Below are 17,579 nucleotides of genomic sequence, written 5' to 3'. Positions count from 1 at the left end.
GCCCCCATAAAGCCACATCTCTAAACAGATTAAAAATTCACATTAATGTATTAAGAAGTATTAAAGTGTGTGTTAAAATTCAGTCTAACAGGAGGAAAAGCACCAAGAGACGAATACTGAGACTGGATGTCCAGTTATATATCTAGTTATAAAATGCTATTAGTGTGGATTAATTGCCCTTCGTTTTGCATTAAGAGCGGTCTCAGTGAACTAAAATGCAGTAAAACATGCAAGAAATGTGCTAGAAGGTAGAATTTCTAAAACACTACAGAGTGAATCCAGCCTTATTACTGGCATATGTGAGCCTCCTTAGTATACTTCCCATGTGAGTAATAATGACTTTTTCACATTATAGTCACAAATATGCTGTACTCCTGGAACAGACTAGGTCTGTTAACATTCAAAAGTATCCAGAAGTTCCACAGCCTTTAACAGGAAACACTGACAGTAGAGCTACCATAATGCATGCAGGGATCCACAAACTTTTTAAAACAAAAGACCAGTTCACTTTCCATAACATTATGGCTCTGGAGTTAGGTCAGTGGGAGTAAAAATGCCCTGGCATTGTAGATCAGTGTAAAAAAAGTTGCTCCTACGCTGGTGATCAGCAGTAGTAAAAGCTGTCCCCATGTCCTGGGTTAGCAGGAACAAAAAAAGCATCTGCGACAGAAAGAGTAAATACATTTCCTGGTATCAGTGGTCATTTAAAGTGGAACTTTAGTCAAAAAAGTACTGCTTGATCACTTCAGGAAGGCACCTTTTGCAGGTATAGCTATGTGAAAAAAAAAAGTGTCTATGCAGTGTAAAATCCAGTAATACACTGCCTCAATCTGCTCTGCACATACCCAGTTGCTCTCCGTTTTTAGGCACTGCTAAATCTGTAGAGGCCGAGTTGCTGACAACCTTAAAACAGAATTAAACTCTCCTATGCTTTACAGCCAAGGAAGCTGCTTGTCTTTGATCTGTAACTGCCCTGGTGCTGCACATGTGATGACACCAGCCATTTTATTGAAAGTTTGATTGAGGACACAAGCAAATTATACAAATAGTTTAGAAATAGTGCAGGGTATAAGCCACTGCGGAACCAGCACTTTGTCCCACAGCTGCATCCACCCGCACACAAAAGATGGGACCCATCTTAATGGGATGCCGCCTGCACTGGGAAACGCACTGCAGCTCAGTTCCCACTGCAGGAGACGATGTTTGGAAAGGTGTAGGGACCTTTTACCTGCATTTTGCGAAACACAGCAGCCCATGCAAATGATAGGGCTGCCGTGCCACGTATCACAAAAATGCACCAGTGTTAACTGTTCATTAAAGGGCAAATTGCAAGTTAAAATGCTTTCATCTAGACCCTGGCTCCACAAATAGTTCACTAGTCTAGAAAAAGTATATTAAATTGGTATGAAACCCAAAAACTAAATTTTAATATAGATCAGCTTATCAGTCTTTATATGTGGTGGCTGCATTTGTTTTCTTTACTATACTTTTTCCCTTTATTTCATCTGATAATCTACTCAGTAGTACACCTCCTGTCTTAGAGTATCTGCATTCTAGATGAACTAGTAAATCAGACACCTTTGGACAGCAGCGTTTTAAAGCTGTGGCAAAGGGCTAGCAGACTTAAATAGACTTTACTTACAAACTGAAGCTGAACTCCAGGCTAACACTTCATAAGCAGTAAAAGCAAACAGTTTAATTTCTTGTGAGGTAAAGGTTTTACATCCATGAACAAAACATGACCTTTGTAAGCACCCCTGTCAGTGTTAAATGGTTTGTCTAAGCCCTCTAACTACTACTTTTGTCTGAGCAGTTAGTCCTGTTAAAGTAAGTTGAAAAATAATAAACCTTCTGGTTGGATCACCAGGTGAAAATAAATGAAAAGAGCCTAAACAAGAAAATTAGGCACCATTTCTGCAATTTAAAGCAGAGTTCCACTCACCCTGTCAAAAAATAAAAGTCAGCAGCTACAAAAACTGTAGATGCTGACTTTTCAAAAACAGCCACTTACCAGTCCCGCGGTGTGTCCCCCGCAGCCCGTTTCACCGGCCGTCCTGTATTCCAGGAGGCCGACATCTTCAGTGTGGGCACCCGGCTGTGATAGCTTGCGACTTCAGAACAGGGTACCCACTGTGCATACGCAAGTAGTGCTGCGCTTCATGAATGGTCCTGTAGTCTTCTGGGACCTGTCACGTGCCCCAAAAGACTACAGGGAGAGAAAACACCTTCCATTGCCGATCATTTAGGCGATCAGACCAGATGTGGGAGTGGGTACCTGTCAAATTTGGGTACCCGCTCCCCCCCTGCCCCCCAAAGGTTCCAATCCTTAATGGGGAGTGGGGGGGAACAGTCCTTAAAGCGGAACTTTCTCTTCTGGGTGGAGCTCCGCTTTAATATATTTTTGTTTTTGGATTAAATACCGCTTTAAGATAACGGTCATGCCTGGGGTGCCACACTTTAGAAGTAAAATGTAAGGAACCTGCAGTGCTCCTCCTCTAAGCATTGGGCAGTGCAAATATATGTAATAGGAGTGTGCTCTGTATATAAAAAAACATTCTTAACCTACACAAAAGGGAGGGGGGGCCGAAATATCATGGAGGTATGTAATCTTTAGGAAGAAACAAAGGCAGGCATCAGTAATCTCAACCTAAAATATGATTTGCTGCAGTTTTCTCTACAAAAGCACAGATACAACTAAAGAAGGGTTATATATATATATATATATATATATATATATATAAAGAAAAAATATATATACTGTTCTGTGTCATCATCACTATAAGATCTGGCTCGCATAATGGGGAAAAAAAAAGGGAGAAAGGTATTTGATGTCTGACAGCAGATCAGTGGTAAAACATTCTCTGATCCACTCCCTAGTCTCCCTACCTGCATCACAGACTCACCATCTTATTTATGCTTCAAAGAATATATCAAAACATCTCTATAATTTAACCCCTGTGCCCTAGGTGTGAACAGAGACCTGGTGTTTTCATACATTTTCTGTCAAGATATCCCATGAAATAATAGAATTCATTAATAAGGAATTCAATACTATCTCGGAATGTGAACCTAAATCATGCATCCAAATATTTTTGAATGCTTTGTAGGTGATCATTTTCTGAACGTGACAATTAAAATTTTCTAGTTTTCCCCTTCTCATCCTTATTTAGAAACATAAATTAACTTGTTGAATTACACTCTACAACTAGAATAGCGAATAATCACGTACACAACTATAGAAGCCATCAAACATGGATGCGGAGCTCACACCAGGGATACAAGTGGAGCTGGCTGAGACACATGGATAGGAAATTGCATGACCAGTGATATGTGAGCGCATTGATTTGCTTTTATGCAATGTTATAAATAAAGGATTTTAGACTATAATGGCCTTCTTTTGTCTTTTTGTGGCCACGGGATATAATATGTATTAAAGCTGTATTCTGGAAGAGGTGTATGGAGATAAAATGGGGGAAAAGCGCTATTTAACTCACTTTTGAGTCAATTCATCTGGTGAGTGCTCAGAGGTGAGAAGTATGTGCACAAAAAATGATGTACTGTAGGTGGAAAGAAGCACTTTGTAGCTTGTGAAGCATACTATTTAACATCTGCAAGGGGTCTGTGTGAAACATTTCACTCTGCAATTGGATGAATTACAGCTTGCAACACTTGTTTTATATATGAGTGATGTATACCAAGAACTTGTGGAAAGTCAATCACTTATGTACTGGATGGACTGCAGCATTGGGGCACTTTTTGATTATAGCACTGTTGTGAAACACAGGACACTTTATGCACTTTTTTATTAATGAATTTTGGAATTTGCATATTTATTGAGCATGCGCGTGTGTGTGTATATATATATATATATATATATATATATATATATATATATATATATATATATATATATACACACACACACACACACACACATAGTATATACACATATACAAACACAACATACTGTGATTAACTGGCACCAGGGGGTGGCTGATGAAGCAGCTTAATGGAAGGTAGTCATATTAGAGCAGGAGGACAATTGATATTTATGTTGAATGAAGGCCTTGATGGGTATCTTTTACAAAATGTTAATTTGAATGTAATGTAACACTTACTATCTCTGTCCCTATGTCCTGACACCTGTAAATTTTTGAAAATTCTATAAATATTATTGAAATGATAGCTGCTAACATAAATTATCTGTTATAACCCCATAACTAATTTTCAATAGATGAACATGTATTGACTAGAGTTGTTAAAAATGCTTAAATTAGGGATTTAGTGTTAAGTAATGAATAAAAAAAAGGGAACAGTTGAGAGGGATGTGGTCCTTAGAGGAGTCAAATAAATCAATTTTTTGCCAGATGTGAATAAATCAATGGCATTGATTTCTCTTTATAAAACCATTTAATTTTAGTGATACAAAACTACAAACTTCTTCCATCTCATTGTTAACTTGGTATCTGTATATTGCATATACCTTAGTAACTGATTTTGCATAGAAAATGTATAAACTTTGATGTGACTGTTTTTATGTGTAAAGGGATTGAAAGGGTCTAGTTGTGTTCTTTTGCACACTTTAACAATGGCTCAAAAAAAGTTCCCCTTATTGTAAGTATGATTTTTTTTTAACACAAAAATTGCCATGATTTAAAATGCTAATTATTATACATAGTGTGCATAGTGTTAGATCTCATATAATATTTTGTTTTAGTGATACAATCCCTTTTAATTATATAAGTGCATGTATTTTATACTATCCCTGACCAACTGTAACACTATGCACATAATGTACTCTGTGATCTGTATCGGAGGTATTCAGAGACTTGTAATTTGGCCTTATTTCAAATAAAAAAATGTTGCTAAGTGGGACAAGAACATGTTGGCAGAAATGCTGACATCTGGAAAGGTCTCGTAGGCCACTCACGGGACAAACAAGACGGCATTGCAGGCTTGTTTCCAAGTGACAGAGTGCACTTTGGGTAAGACGGAGAGATGCAGATCTTCAATCTCGAGAATAAGAATGGATCTATTTTAATTGTGCTACTATGTTATAACTTGTACATTGATCTTGTAGGATTCTGTAAATATAACACCAGCATTATATGCCTCATATCATTATTCTTCTTCTTGGTATTTGTTTGCCAAAAAAATATATCTGTGCTGTTTAGTGGAAGGTACAAGGTAGATGTATGGGAATTACAATAAAAAAAACCTTTTATGTGGGCAGCACAGTGGCTAAATGGTTAGCACTTTCGCCTGGCAGTACTAGGGTCGTTGATTCAAATCCCAGCCACAGCACCTCCTGCCTGGAGTTTGCATGTTCTCCCCGTGCCTGCGTGGGTTTCTTCCGGGTACTCCGGTTTCCTCCCACACTCCAAAGACATGCTGGTAGGTAAACTGGATCCTGTCTAAATTGGCCCATGTATATGAATGTGAGTTAGGGACCTTAGATTGTACGCCCCTTGAGGGTTAGGGACTGATGTGAATGTACAATATATATGTAAAGCGCTGCATAAATTGACGGCGCTATATAAGTACCTGAAATAAATAATAATAAATAATGTCATGACTGAGTAATGACACCTTGGTCCCATGGTTCAATATTCTATGTTTTAATTTGATATTTTTGAGATGGGGTGTATTGAAGTATTACCCATCCAATAACAATCTCAATTATTTATTATTAATCTATTAATAATATTGTTTAACCGCTAGTAATTTACCAATTAGCTTTCTACCATTCCAGGTTGTTCACTTAAACAGCTTAAATATCAATTCATACTAAAATTGGTGATGTTCTAGAACTACTGACTTGTAGGATATCTACATGGTATTGATGGAGAAAATTCTGACACATATTGAAGGAAAAAATGTCACACATGTGCACACGTGGTTCTGGAGCTCCAGCAACAAGATGCCTCAGCTGCAGCTCCCTAACTTTAAATACAAATGTGTCCACATGCCACTGTTCAACATTTACATTATCAGACATTCAGGTACAATATGGAAGGAAAAGACAATAAGCCAAAACTTGATCTACCTCAATTCTGCCAGTGTCGGGCTGGAATCCACGAGCTGGATCTTCAGTAGTCACTCTACACTGAATTGCACATCCATTAATACGGATATTTTCCTGCTTCAGGCCAAGCTCAGGCAAGCTCTTTCCTTCTGCTACATGAATCTGGGCATGCACTAAGTCAACACTGTAAGAAAGCAGGAAAGGTAATGTACAATATGCATCTAAAAAAATATAATCCAAACTTAAGAAAATCTGTCACAGAGCAAATACCTGTTGGATTAGGCTAACAAGTAATGCCTTGTTTTACATATTAATTCTGAGGCAGTTCAGCTAATCCTAATATCCAGAAGGCATAACTTTAAGTCAGGAAATGTCAGCAACTCATTTTTCAAGGTAATGCGATATTTAGTCACATATTTAGCCTTTATCCTGATGAAGAGCACGACATTATAAAAACTGTTGCTTTTATCGCAGATACTTTGTATTCCTTGACAAGTTAATTAAAATTATTTGCATGTTTAGCCTTATGCCAACAGCAAAATGTTTTGCAGCACCTCCAGGATACCTGCCTGTACAGCCAGGGCCATGGCGTGCCCTGTCGGTCCGCAGCATGTTGTGGGTACGGCTCACGATCTTTGCACATTGGCATGCAGTTGCATGTGCCTGATGCTGGTAATGCTCTCAGTTACTGGAGAGGATTTTACACTTCCTCCCATATGGAGACCAGTGCACTGACTTCTCACCAGCTACTGAGTCTCTGCTACTTCTTCCACTACTTTTTTCTCCTGCCCCTGTTGCTCACTCTACCAGTTCCTGCTGCTCTCTTGTTTGCAGTCTACCTCGATTTCTGAATGGACACCAACAATTCTTTTGTCTGTTGCCTCCTGCCTCGATCCATCCTGTACTCCAACTATTCTTTTGCCTACCTCAATCTCAGCTCAGACACTGATGATTCTCCATCATATCATACTGCTGTCTCTGCAAAGAAGCTCTTGTGCCTGGAACACCTTGGTAAGATGATCCTGAGGGCCACAATCAGGATTAAGTTGGAAGCAAAGTAGCCCAGGGGCTACTAGGATATTCAGCACATCACTCCTTGTGGGGTGTTCCAGTGAAGACCAAACTATTACTTGGACACTATGCCACTTGCGAGGGATGTCAAAACTAACACATACAAACTACAAATGCAGACAATTTAGGTGCTACCCTCTGTGCACAATAAAAAATATGAATAATGTATTTGGATGACAGCAAGATCCATTTGTATGAACAGAATCATATGAACACATTTACATAAAACAAAATGATTGATTGGCTTGTTTTTCCATCTATAGTTTGAATTACATACTTTATGTTTTCTATGACAGAGCAATTTTAATATCTCTGGAGTCCTAATAACAGTGTAAATATCCTGTATCTTCTAAGATGCATGCTCACTAGTTTCTGAGAAAACTTGCATGACATCAATCTTCCAGGTTTCAGGAAGTTGGCTTTAGATATTCAGTAGAATATTTTCAAAACGGTGTCACAAAAACAAATTTTTACTAATGCTTTGACACACTTACACAATAAGAATGTGATTTGCTTTAAGGGCAATCTTTCTTAATATAGGAGTATAGCTTGGAAATCATTTTTAACTGTTGCCCACAACAGAAGAGAGAATAAAACAGGACATTTGAGTATGCCATACAAAAATACCCCAAAACAAATTTTTGTTTTATATAATTTTTGAAAAGCACAATGCATTATACTTTGCCAGTGAAATTTGTATGCAGTATGTAACCGCTTACATGTAGCATTTAATGTATTGTCTACAAATGGAAAGATATACTATTGTATGAACATTGATGTTTTTGTTTTGCTTGCTACTAATAGTCTTCCTAACAAAACAGCATGCCAAGTTTAAAGAGGCTGTACATATTACTCATAATACTGCCTTCATAAACTTTGTGAGATGCCTATTTATCTCATATCCTGGAATTAGCAGTAAAAGTGTTCAAAGCAGGAAACAGTGGAACAAAGAAGTGAGCATTGTAGTAATAGACACCCCGCAAATACCAACAAAGGCTCATGGCTTTTTAATTACAATGAAGCAAAGGGGTAGAGGCAGTATAGGTCATGGTGTATGCTGAATTTGTACACAATATAGTATGAAAGAAAGAGATCTCAGTTATAATGTCAACACATCTTCTGTTTATTAGACCAAAGTGATTTTTCAATACTTTCCACCAATTTACTTTACTGGAAGAAACATCTTACAACACATGCATACAAAATGAGCCAGCAAATTTAGCATATTATAAATATATGCATGTCATATAGCTACAGCTATTTCCAACTGAGGAAAGATCTTTTCTAGTTCATTTCAAAAGGAAACACATTTCTGAAATTATCCCAGAATAGAATTGTACTAATGTGCATTCTGGCCAGAGACAAACTAGATGAAACCACCACAATCCCTTAAAAAAAAAAAACCAACTGAACTGTTTATGTAAAACATGTATCATTTAACACAGACATGTTAAAAAGACATATAAACTTTCTCAAACATTATTTTTACACAATTCAGGCAACCAATGTGTACCCTAAGGTACAAATATCCACATATGTTATCTTGGATATCTTCTTTTCAACATAAAATTAATATACTATATCCTCATTCTCCAACACAGGATTTGATAAATAATCAAAGTTCCCCATCATAATATCCGAAAATGTATTTCTTTCGAAAAGTCAGAAAGGTAAACCAAAGGGCAAATATACTAAAAGGTAAAGAAACTGTGCACTTTGCAAGTGCAGTTGCTCCAAAGCTTAGTAAAGAATACCCAATCACATGCAAGGAAAATAAAAATTAAATACATTTTTGTTTGCACATGATTGGATGATGAAAGTCCGAAAAGCTTCCCTTCTTTTAAGTTCTAGAACAATTGCACTTGCAAAGTGCACAGTCTATTTGCCTTTAGTAAATCCACCAATGTGTTCCCTTAATTTAATCTGTGAATGCCTATAAATGTCAGTCTTTTAAATTGATGTGTCAGAGTTATAGGCAATCAAAGCCTTATATAAAATAAAAAACTTTAGACTTAGTGACTTCATTAGTGGTCTGTTCACAATGGAAACATCACATTGTAGGGGTATCCAAATGGGTGGTGTTTCATTAATTCACCAGTCCTTTATTTATAGATCAATTCTTCATTCATGAAGACCAAACCCCCTAAATGGAAAGATGCCTCATCACAACTCCCCACCCAAAAAGGCAGACATCCATCGATTTCAGCTTTCATGAGATGGGAATAAAGGACTTCCCTGCCAATTCAGCAGTGACATCCACCAATCCAAAGATTTCAGAACCCTTGGATACAGGTGTATCTGGGAATCCATGGATAGAGCCCTCCTGTCCCATGCTGACAGGGCGTTCTGCTGCAGAGGCCTGGAATGAAACGTAGTAAAAGCAACTGCCTCAAAAGTGGCCATCCATCTTCTCTAACACCCTTATACAAGTGCAAATCAAGAGATTCCGCAGCTCCTTGAGGGTAGCTATCGGATTTATTACACATTTTTTGGTTGAAAGAACAACATTTTGCTGGACAGTATCCCAGATCATGTATAAATATTCCAGTCTCAGGGTTGGTATCAGGACAGACTTCTGCAAGTTGAGGATTCAAGAAAACCTTGCCAACATCTTAACAGTGAGGTCCAGATTGCACTGCAGTTGCCAAGCTGACCGCTCTGATAGCAGCAGGTTGTTCAAATACTCTAAATCGGGCACCATCGGGTTTCTTAGGAGACTTAACATTGGTACCAAAATCTTTGTGAACAACCAGGGACATGGCCAGACCAAACTGCAAGGCCACAAACTGATAGTTCTGATCCTCTATCGCAAAACGCAAAAACCTCCGATGAAGAGTAAAAATCGGGACATGCAGATAAGTGTCCTTTATGTCGCTGAATGCCAGAAAATCTCCTGGCAGAATACAGGCTCCCAACAATCATACCAACTCCATCTGAAAAGTCTTTATCTGATGAAGACTGTTCAAATTTTTCAAGTCTAAAATTCGATGAACATTGTCATCCAGATTGGGAACCAGAAAGAGATTTGAGAAAAATACTCAAAAAGTCTCAGCTACTAGCACTGACTTGATCACACCCTGAAACAGGAGGTGATGTAATATCTGCAACAGCAAACACCTTTTAGCATCTTTGTAGAAACATTTGAACACATGAAGCATGGAAGTGGAAATTCTCAAAACTCCAACTTGTAGCCTTGAGACATCATATAGTGAACCCATTCATCGGCTATTTCCTCCCTTCATGCTTCCGCAAGTTTCAGCAGACTTCACAGCACAGTGGATCTGATTTTGCTGACACAGAGGCCCAGCTTCTCTTATGAAACTGACTCTGAGACTTCCCCCAGCCTGACAGCGGCAAAAAGACTGTGTGAAGGAAACTGATCCTGGAGGAAGAGGAGAGCTCTTTCCTCCCCTGAGAATTTGTGAATATACTAATCTAAATCCACTCCAAATAAGTGCCCCCCATGGAATGGAAAACCTGCCTGCAATTACTTATAATTCGGCTGACCAGGTCTTAAGCCAAGCCGCAGTTAACACAAAAGGCAACTTCAGTAAGGTCTCCATCTCCTTATCTACCACATCCTTGAAAACACGAACATCCACCGTACAAGTTAGACTCTTATTCAAACAAGATGCTGAAGCGTCTATAGAGGGCGTACGACTCTTATGTTTCCTCCATCAGATAGAGTTGCACAAACTTTTCTGGAGGCACAAGCACCCTGTCCAGATGTGTCTACTCTGAAAAAGCAACCTCCTCTAATTGGAGCTGTAATGGAAAAGTCTGGGCACCCTGAGGAGGCCAACAGGAGCCCAGCGATAGACACTTTGGAGCTTCAGCTTGTACAAGAAGCAACTCTGAATCAGAGTGAACAATCTCTGATAAAGAACTCATGAAGGTCTTCTGGGCTTGTGAGATACTCTGCCCCCGAAATTTAACAGACTGATTCCTCCGAAGAGGAATCCACCATCTGACCTCCCTCGAGTTCTATGTCCTCAGCCTAGACCTCCACGTCCACTTATTTCTTCTCCAACACTGGAGGGGAATCAGGCATATGAGATCGTCTATGCTTCCTACCGCCTTGACCAGTGGAGGTGAACATCCCAGCGAGCCTATTTTCTAAACTCGCTAATGTGGACACGGAGTCCTCCTTAGTTACTCTACATACGACGTCCCATCCATAGCCACCAGACCAGACAGGCACAGAGACTCTGAACCACCCACTATACTTGGCCCTTCGGGGGAAACTGCAGCAGCAAGACTCCATCTAGCATCTTCCATACCCGATGGTGGCGGCCGTTTGCCCCTCCCAGCTGTGCTCCCACCTCCTCGCTTTGTGTTAGATATGACAAGCCTACTGACCGATACTGAGACCTGGGCCCAAAGGTCACATTACAGGCAACACCCTGCGAGATATCCAGTTCCAACACAACGGGGGGCACAGGTACCAATCCATCTTACAAACATAAAAATTGCTGCACTGCCTCTAGTGAAAAAAATAATAAACACCCTACTACATATAGGGTCCCTACAAAATGTGCATATGCTTCAATGCCCTATGGGCTAACAATTATATCCCTCCTACCCAGTGGCTAAATCATAAATAAGAAACCCAATATATATACGCAACGTGCTCAGGCGACACTTGTGCTAAAAATAGCAAATATACAATACCATCAAACTATGTATACAGTGAACTTATATGCAAAAAACAATATGTGTGTATGTTAAAGTCCCATTCATTGTGTGAACATATAAAAGTTCCAATGTGAAAAAAAATCCCCATCCGCATCCAATGTGAATGCTAAGTGATACAATAGTTAATCTTCTTATCCATAGCAATTCTCTGTGCGAAATGCTCCAATTAGTGTTCCCCCTCCAGAGTCCCACTCACCACAAATAACTGACCACCTTGTATTGTAGGTCAAATATCGCATTAGATGTTGCCGCTCTCTCCTGCAGAAAATTGGCCGTCTGTATGGTCTTGATACCGCTATATACTAACGGTCTCCATATGTGAAAACACCTCTAGACCAGTCGCTTGTTAAAACTCCTCCAGAACATCCACAGTACTCCTCCACTCATCAAAGGGAAACTTCCATAGCGTAACACTGTATTTATTAGATAAAAACCACTTTAAATTGCACTTACATAAAAAAAACATGTGTATGGCACGTTAAATCCCAGCACAAAGCAATTCCTTCTCAGAGGACAAGTGTAGCGCTATCAGGCTCCGCCCTACACATTTTGTCGCATGACGTTACCAGGAGCGTGGATAACTTCATACGACGAAATGTGTAGGGCAGGGCCTGATAGGTTTTTTTTTTTAGCACAAGTGTCATCTGAGCATGTTGAGTATATATATTGGTTTCTTATTTATGATTTAGTCACTGGGTAGGAGGAATATAATTCTTAGCTAAAAGGCATTGTAGCATATGCACATTTGTAGGGACCCTATATGTAGTAGGGTGTTCATTTATTTATACATTTTTTCACTAGAGACAGCGCAGCAATTTTTATGTTTGTACTTACACATTTGTTCACCATTACACATTTGTGGTTTTGCTAGCAACAGCCAGTCTAATTGATTAATCCTCTGCGCAGGTTACACTTACACCAATCCATCTTAGCCTCAGGCTGTAGGAATGGATCCAGAATACAGATCCTTTAAACCTAGTAAAGCTTGTGCAAGGAGCTGCACATCTTTAAGCAATATCATCTGGTTTTGCACAGAGCAGCCCCGATACTCCTCTTCTCGAGTCCCCTGCCAGCACACCTTGCCCCTCAACCCTGCTGAGTTCCATTTGCTATGGGGGCATTCTTGTGTGCTTACTTCCAAGCCACACTCTGTGTGTCAATTGACACACAGAGCAGAGCTCAGTCCCACCCCCCTCCCTCCCCACTGTCTGTGTTTGACAGTGGCGGGAGACAATGGATCCCACTGCTCTGTCTGGGCCAATGGGGAGGGAGAGAGCTTCTGCTCCCATTATTATTATTATACAGTATTTATATAGCGTCAAAAAGTTTGCTCAGCGCTGTACATTATAGTGGGGGAGAGTACATGAGACAATACAGTGACAATACAATACAGGGGTTCGAGGGCCCTGCTCTTTGGAGCTTACAATCTAGGAACAGAACTGGATCAAAATTGGGCTCAGGTAAGCATAAGGGGGCTGGGCGAGCAGCACACAGAAGGTTTTTACCTTCTTGCATAGAATGTGAAAGTAAAAAAAAAACCTTCAGCCTTTACAACCACTTTAAATTATAAAAAAAATATATTAAATTAATTAAAGAGAATAACATAAAAAATAAAAATAAATCTAAAAATAAAGATAAAAATAAAAAATATTATAATAAAAACCTATATGAAAAAATAGACCACTGAAGCACCTAAATTAACCTATTCTACAAAGGAAGAATGCTCTAAAAAACATCAAAATAAAAATATATAAAATTCCCAAAAATACATAAAACCAGTAGATCCTATTACATAAATACATTATTTTCTTATTTATTTTATACCACCCCACCTCTATTTGGCCAATACCAAACCATGCAAACCACATCAAAAGCAAGGGTATACACATACAATAATTAATCATAAATTCTCTATGCGAATATGCAATTTTGTAAAATATACAAAAAATACATACATATATATAAAATTTAATTTCATAAATATGTAGAAAAAAAATGTATATATAAAGGAACAACCCCAAATAATCTCCACACCTATAACCGGACTAAAAAACCTATTGATATGCCTATATCCCAACTGATTGCATGAGTAATAATCTCCTATAGATCTCTTATATATCTCTATTAATAATCTGCGATAAAACAATTTAAATCAAATTCTATGTTTAATCCTTTAGGAGCCTGAGTTTGCATAATGTAAATCCACTTTGACTCCATTTTGCTGAGAGATCGCACCTTTTGGTTCCTCCTCCAATGCTTATTATACTTAGTAATTCCCCAAAATTTTAATTCCGAGGTGTCACTATTGTGATATTTAGCAAAGTGTTTAGAGACACTATGTTTTGGATATACCTTCTTAATATTCCGCACATGTTCTTGCAACCTAGCCCAAAGGGGTCTTTTTGTTCTCCCAATGTATTGCAATCCACAACTGCATTGCAATGTGTAAACAACTCCCTCTGTTCTACAGGAAATAAATTCATCAATATTGAACACTTTACCATTCGCATAGGACACAAAACTATTTCTTTTCAAATTCTTACCCCTAGTGGCCTTGCAGGCCTAGCATCCCTTACAAGGAAAGAAGTCATTGCATATTATAATCTAAACACACAGCTAATTTATCTTCAGAATTCTCTGTTTTATCCTTGTCCTTCAGAAATACCCTTCTATCTGTATTTCCTACTTCTTGGATTATTTCATTAATCATAGGTTGAGAATACCCTTTGTCCACAAATCTCTGACCTAAAACATCTACTTGGTGATTATAATCTTCCTGTAATGTACAATTTCTCCTTAGTCTAATAATTTGGCATTTAGGTACATTGAGTAGCAACAGCGGATAGTGGCAACTATCAATTGGAATGTATCCGTTTCTGTCAACACTTTTAAAAAAAAGTGCTGGTAATAATTCTCCCCTTTTCCTTCTTAATGTTCAAATCTAGAAAACTAATCTGGTTATAAAAGGAATTTTTGGGACACAGTTAGAAGATAAGAGCCCATATCAAATATTGAAGAAAGACCCTACACTGAAGTATAAAAAGAAATTGGATAAATTGATTAAAAAGGGAATGGACAATAAACTATTAAACAAGAAAGAAGCAAGGTATTTAGTACCGGACATATGTAGAATTCCTATTATATACACTCCTAAAATTCATAAAAATAAGAATAAACCCCCAGGACGCCCTATAGTAAATGGGATTGGTTTTCTACTAGCTCGTTTAGGAAAATATGTAGATTTTTTTTCTTCAGCTTCTCGTTAAAGATACTAAGTCCTTTTTGAGGGACACCAAGCATCTCATACAGTTGCTGGATGAACTAGAGGAGGATTGTAACAATATTATTATGGCCACAGCAGATGTATCATCCTTATATACAATTATAGGCCATAAAGAGGGTATGGAGGCTACAGCTTGGGGAATGAGGGAATATGGGAATTTAACAAGAGTGCAGAGGAAGTATATAATAGTGTGCCTTGAGTTCTGTTTGACACATAATTATTTTTGGCACAAAATTTCCTTTTATAACCAGATTAAAGGTGTCGCGATGGGGGCTCGTTTTGCCCCCAGTGTGGCTAATTTATTTATGGCACATTGGGAGGAGGAAGCCATTTATTTGAATCCCCCATGAGAACTAATCATGTATAAAAGATACATACATGATGTGATTATACTATGGAGAGGTAAAGAAGAGGGCTTGGTTAATTTTTTAAATGTTTTGAATGTCAATAATAAAAATATAAGTTTTACTTGGGAATATGATCATGATAATATTAGTTTTCTAGATTTGAATATTAAGAAGGAAAAGGGGAGAATTATTACCAGCACTTTTTTTTAAAAGTGTGGACAAAAATGGATACATTCCAATCGATAGTTGCCACTATCCGCCATGGCTACTCAATGTACCTAAAGGTCAAATTATTAAACTAAGGAGAAATTGTACATCACAGGAAGATTATAATCACCAAGTAGATGTTTTTAGGTCAGAGATTTGTGGACAAAGGGTATTCTCGACCTATAATTAATGAAATAATCCAAGAAGTAGGAAATAAAGATAGAAGGGTATTTCTGAAGGACAAGGATAAAACAGAGAATTCTGAAGATAAATTAGCTGTGTGTTTAGATTATAATATGCAATATAAAATGGTGGAAACTAAATTTAAGAAACATTGGCCACTTTTAAAAGCTGATCCGATTTATTATCTGAATTCCCCATTGTTAGATATAGGAAGGCCCCTTCACTAAGAGATAAAATAGTTAAAAGTGTTCTTGAATAAGAAAATTACCTTTTTAGATCAGAATGGCTTCTTTCCTTGTAAGGGATGCTATGCCTGCAAGGCCACTAGGGGTAAGAATTTGAAAATAAATAGTTTTGTGTCCTATGCGAATGGTAAAGTGTTCAATATTGATGAATTTATTTCCTGTAGAACAGAGGGAGTTGTTTACGCATTGCAATGCAGTTATGGATTGCAATACATTGGGAGAACAAAAAGACCCCTTTGGGTTAGGTTGCGAGAACATGTGCGGAATATTAAGAAGGGATATCCAAAACATAGTGTCTCTAAACACTTTGCTAAATATCACAATAGTGACACCTCGGAATTAAAATTTTGGGGAATTACTAAGTATAATAAGCATTGGAGGGGGAGCCAAAAGGTGCGATCTCTCAGCAAAATGGAGTCAAAGTGGATTTACATTATGCAAACGCAGGCTCCTAAAGGATTAAACAGAATTTTGATTTAAATTGTTTTATCGCAGATTATTAATAGAGATATACAAGATATCTATAGGAGTTTATTACAAGTGCAATCAGTTGGGATATAGGAATATCAATAGGTTTTTTAGTCCGGTCATAGGTGTGGAGATTATTTGGGGTTGTTCCTTTATATATATTTTTTTCTACATATTTATGAAATTAAATTTTATATATATTTATGTATTTTTTGTATATTTTACAAAATTATGTGTATTCGCATAGAGAATTTATGATTAATTATTGTATGTGTATACCCTTGCTTTTGATGTGCTTTGCATGGTTTGGTATTGGCCAAATAGAGGTGGGGTGGTATAAAATAAATAAATAAGAAAATAATTTATTTATGTAATAGGATCTACTGGTTTTATGTATTTTTGGGAATTTTATATATTTTTAGTTAGATTTTTTTTTATATTATTCTCTTTAATATATTTTTTGTATAATATATTATTATATTTGTGGTAATGTGTTAGGGTCTATATTTATATGTAATTTTATTTTTATTTTTAATAAAATTATTTAGGGCCATTCTATGAGATCCTTGTCTGATATATATGGTTTTAATTAGAATATGTAAGATGTTTGCCCAGATATATATATGTAAGGGCTTTTTTAGGTTTCATTTTAGCTCCTCTATATAGGTTTTTTGTTAGCTGGATAGTGTTTTGCTCCCTGTGGTCTTCATTAATATGGCCGCGGGAAACGAGGGTGTGTATAAGGACGAGTGTAGGATCCGCCTTGGGTGGAGCATATAGCATCCCACCTCGTACTTAAGGGAGGTTCGTCACTATGAGCGCCAGCCCTGAGGAAGTCACATGACATTGTGACGCAACGCGTCAACCTGACATGGTGACGCACTTCCGGCGTGGTGGCCATCTTGGTGCACCCTTGATTTCTATATACCCATGCAGAGTACACCCAAAGCATGGTGTTTTGAAGTTGCTAGTAACACTGTTCAACAGGTAAAAAGTTTTGGGCATAAAATTAGCTAATCTTACATAATTTTGGGGTGCTGAAAACGAAAATGACC

General features: G+C 37.8%; 1 protein-coding gene across 4 annotated transcripts in view; it reads right to left on the bottom strand.

Moving 5' to 3' along the window:
* The window catches only part of PC (pyruvate carboxylase), a 1,112,699-nt gene that overhangs the window by 376,158 nt on the left and 718,962 nt on the right, over nucleotides 1-17,579 (bottom strand). For all 4 annotated transcript variants that reach the window (XM_089689964.1, XM_089689966.1, XM_089689965.1 and 1 more), the window contains one exon: nucleotides 6,047-6,209. In XM_089689964.1, coding sequence (XP_089546090.1) covers nucleotides 6,047-6,209 — 163 coding nt within the window. The remainder of the gene's footprint in view (nucleotides 1-6,046; nucleotides 6,210-17,579) is intronic.

This window comes from Staurois parvus, unplaced genomic scaffold (assembly GCF_062004578.1).
Source record: "Staurois parvus isolate SC_StPar_1 unplaced genomic scaffold, SC_StPar_1.0 ptg000505l, whole genome shotgun sequence".
Classification (NCBI taxonomy): Eukaryota; Metazoa; Chordata; class Amphibia; order Anura; family Ranidae; genus Staurois; species Staurois parvus.
Note: the sequence above shows the minus strand (reverse complement) of the source record. Positions and strands in the feature narration are given on the sequence as shown.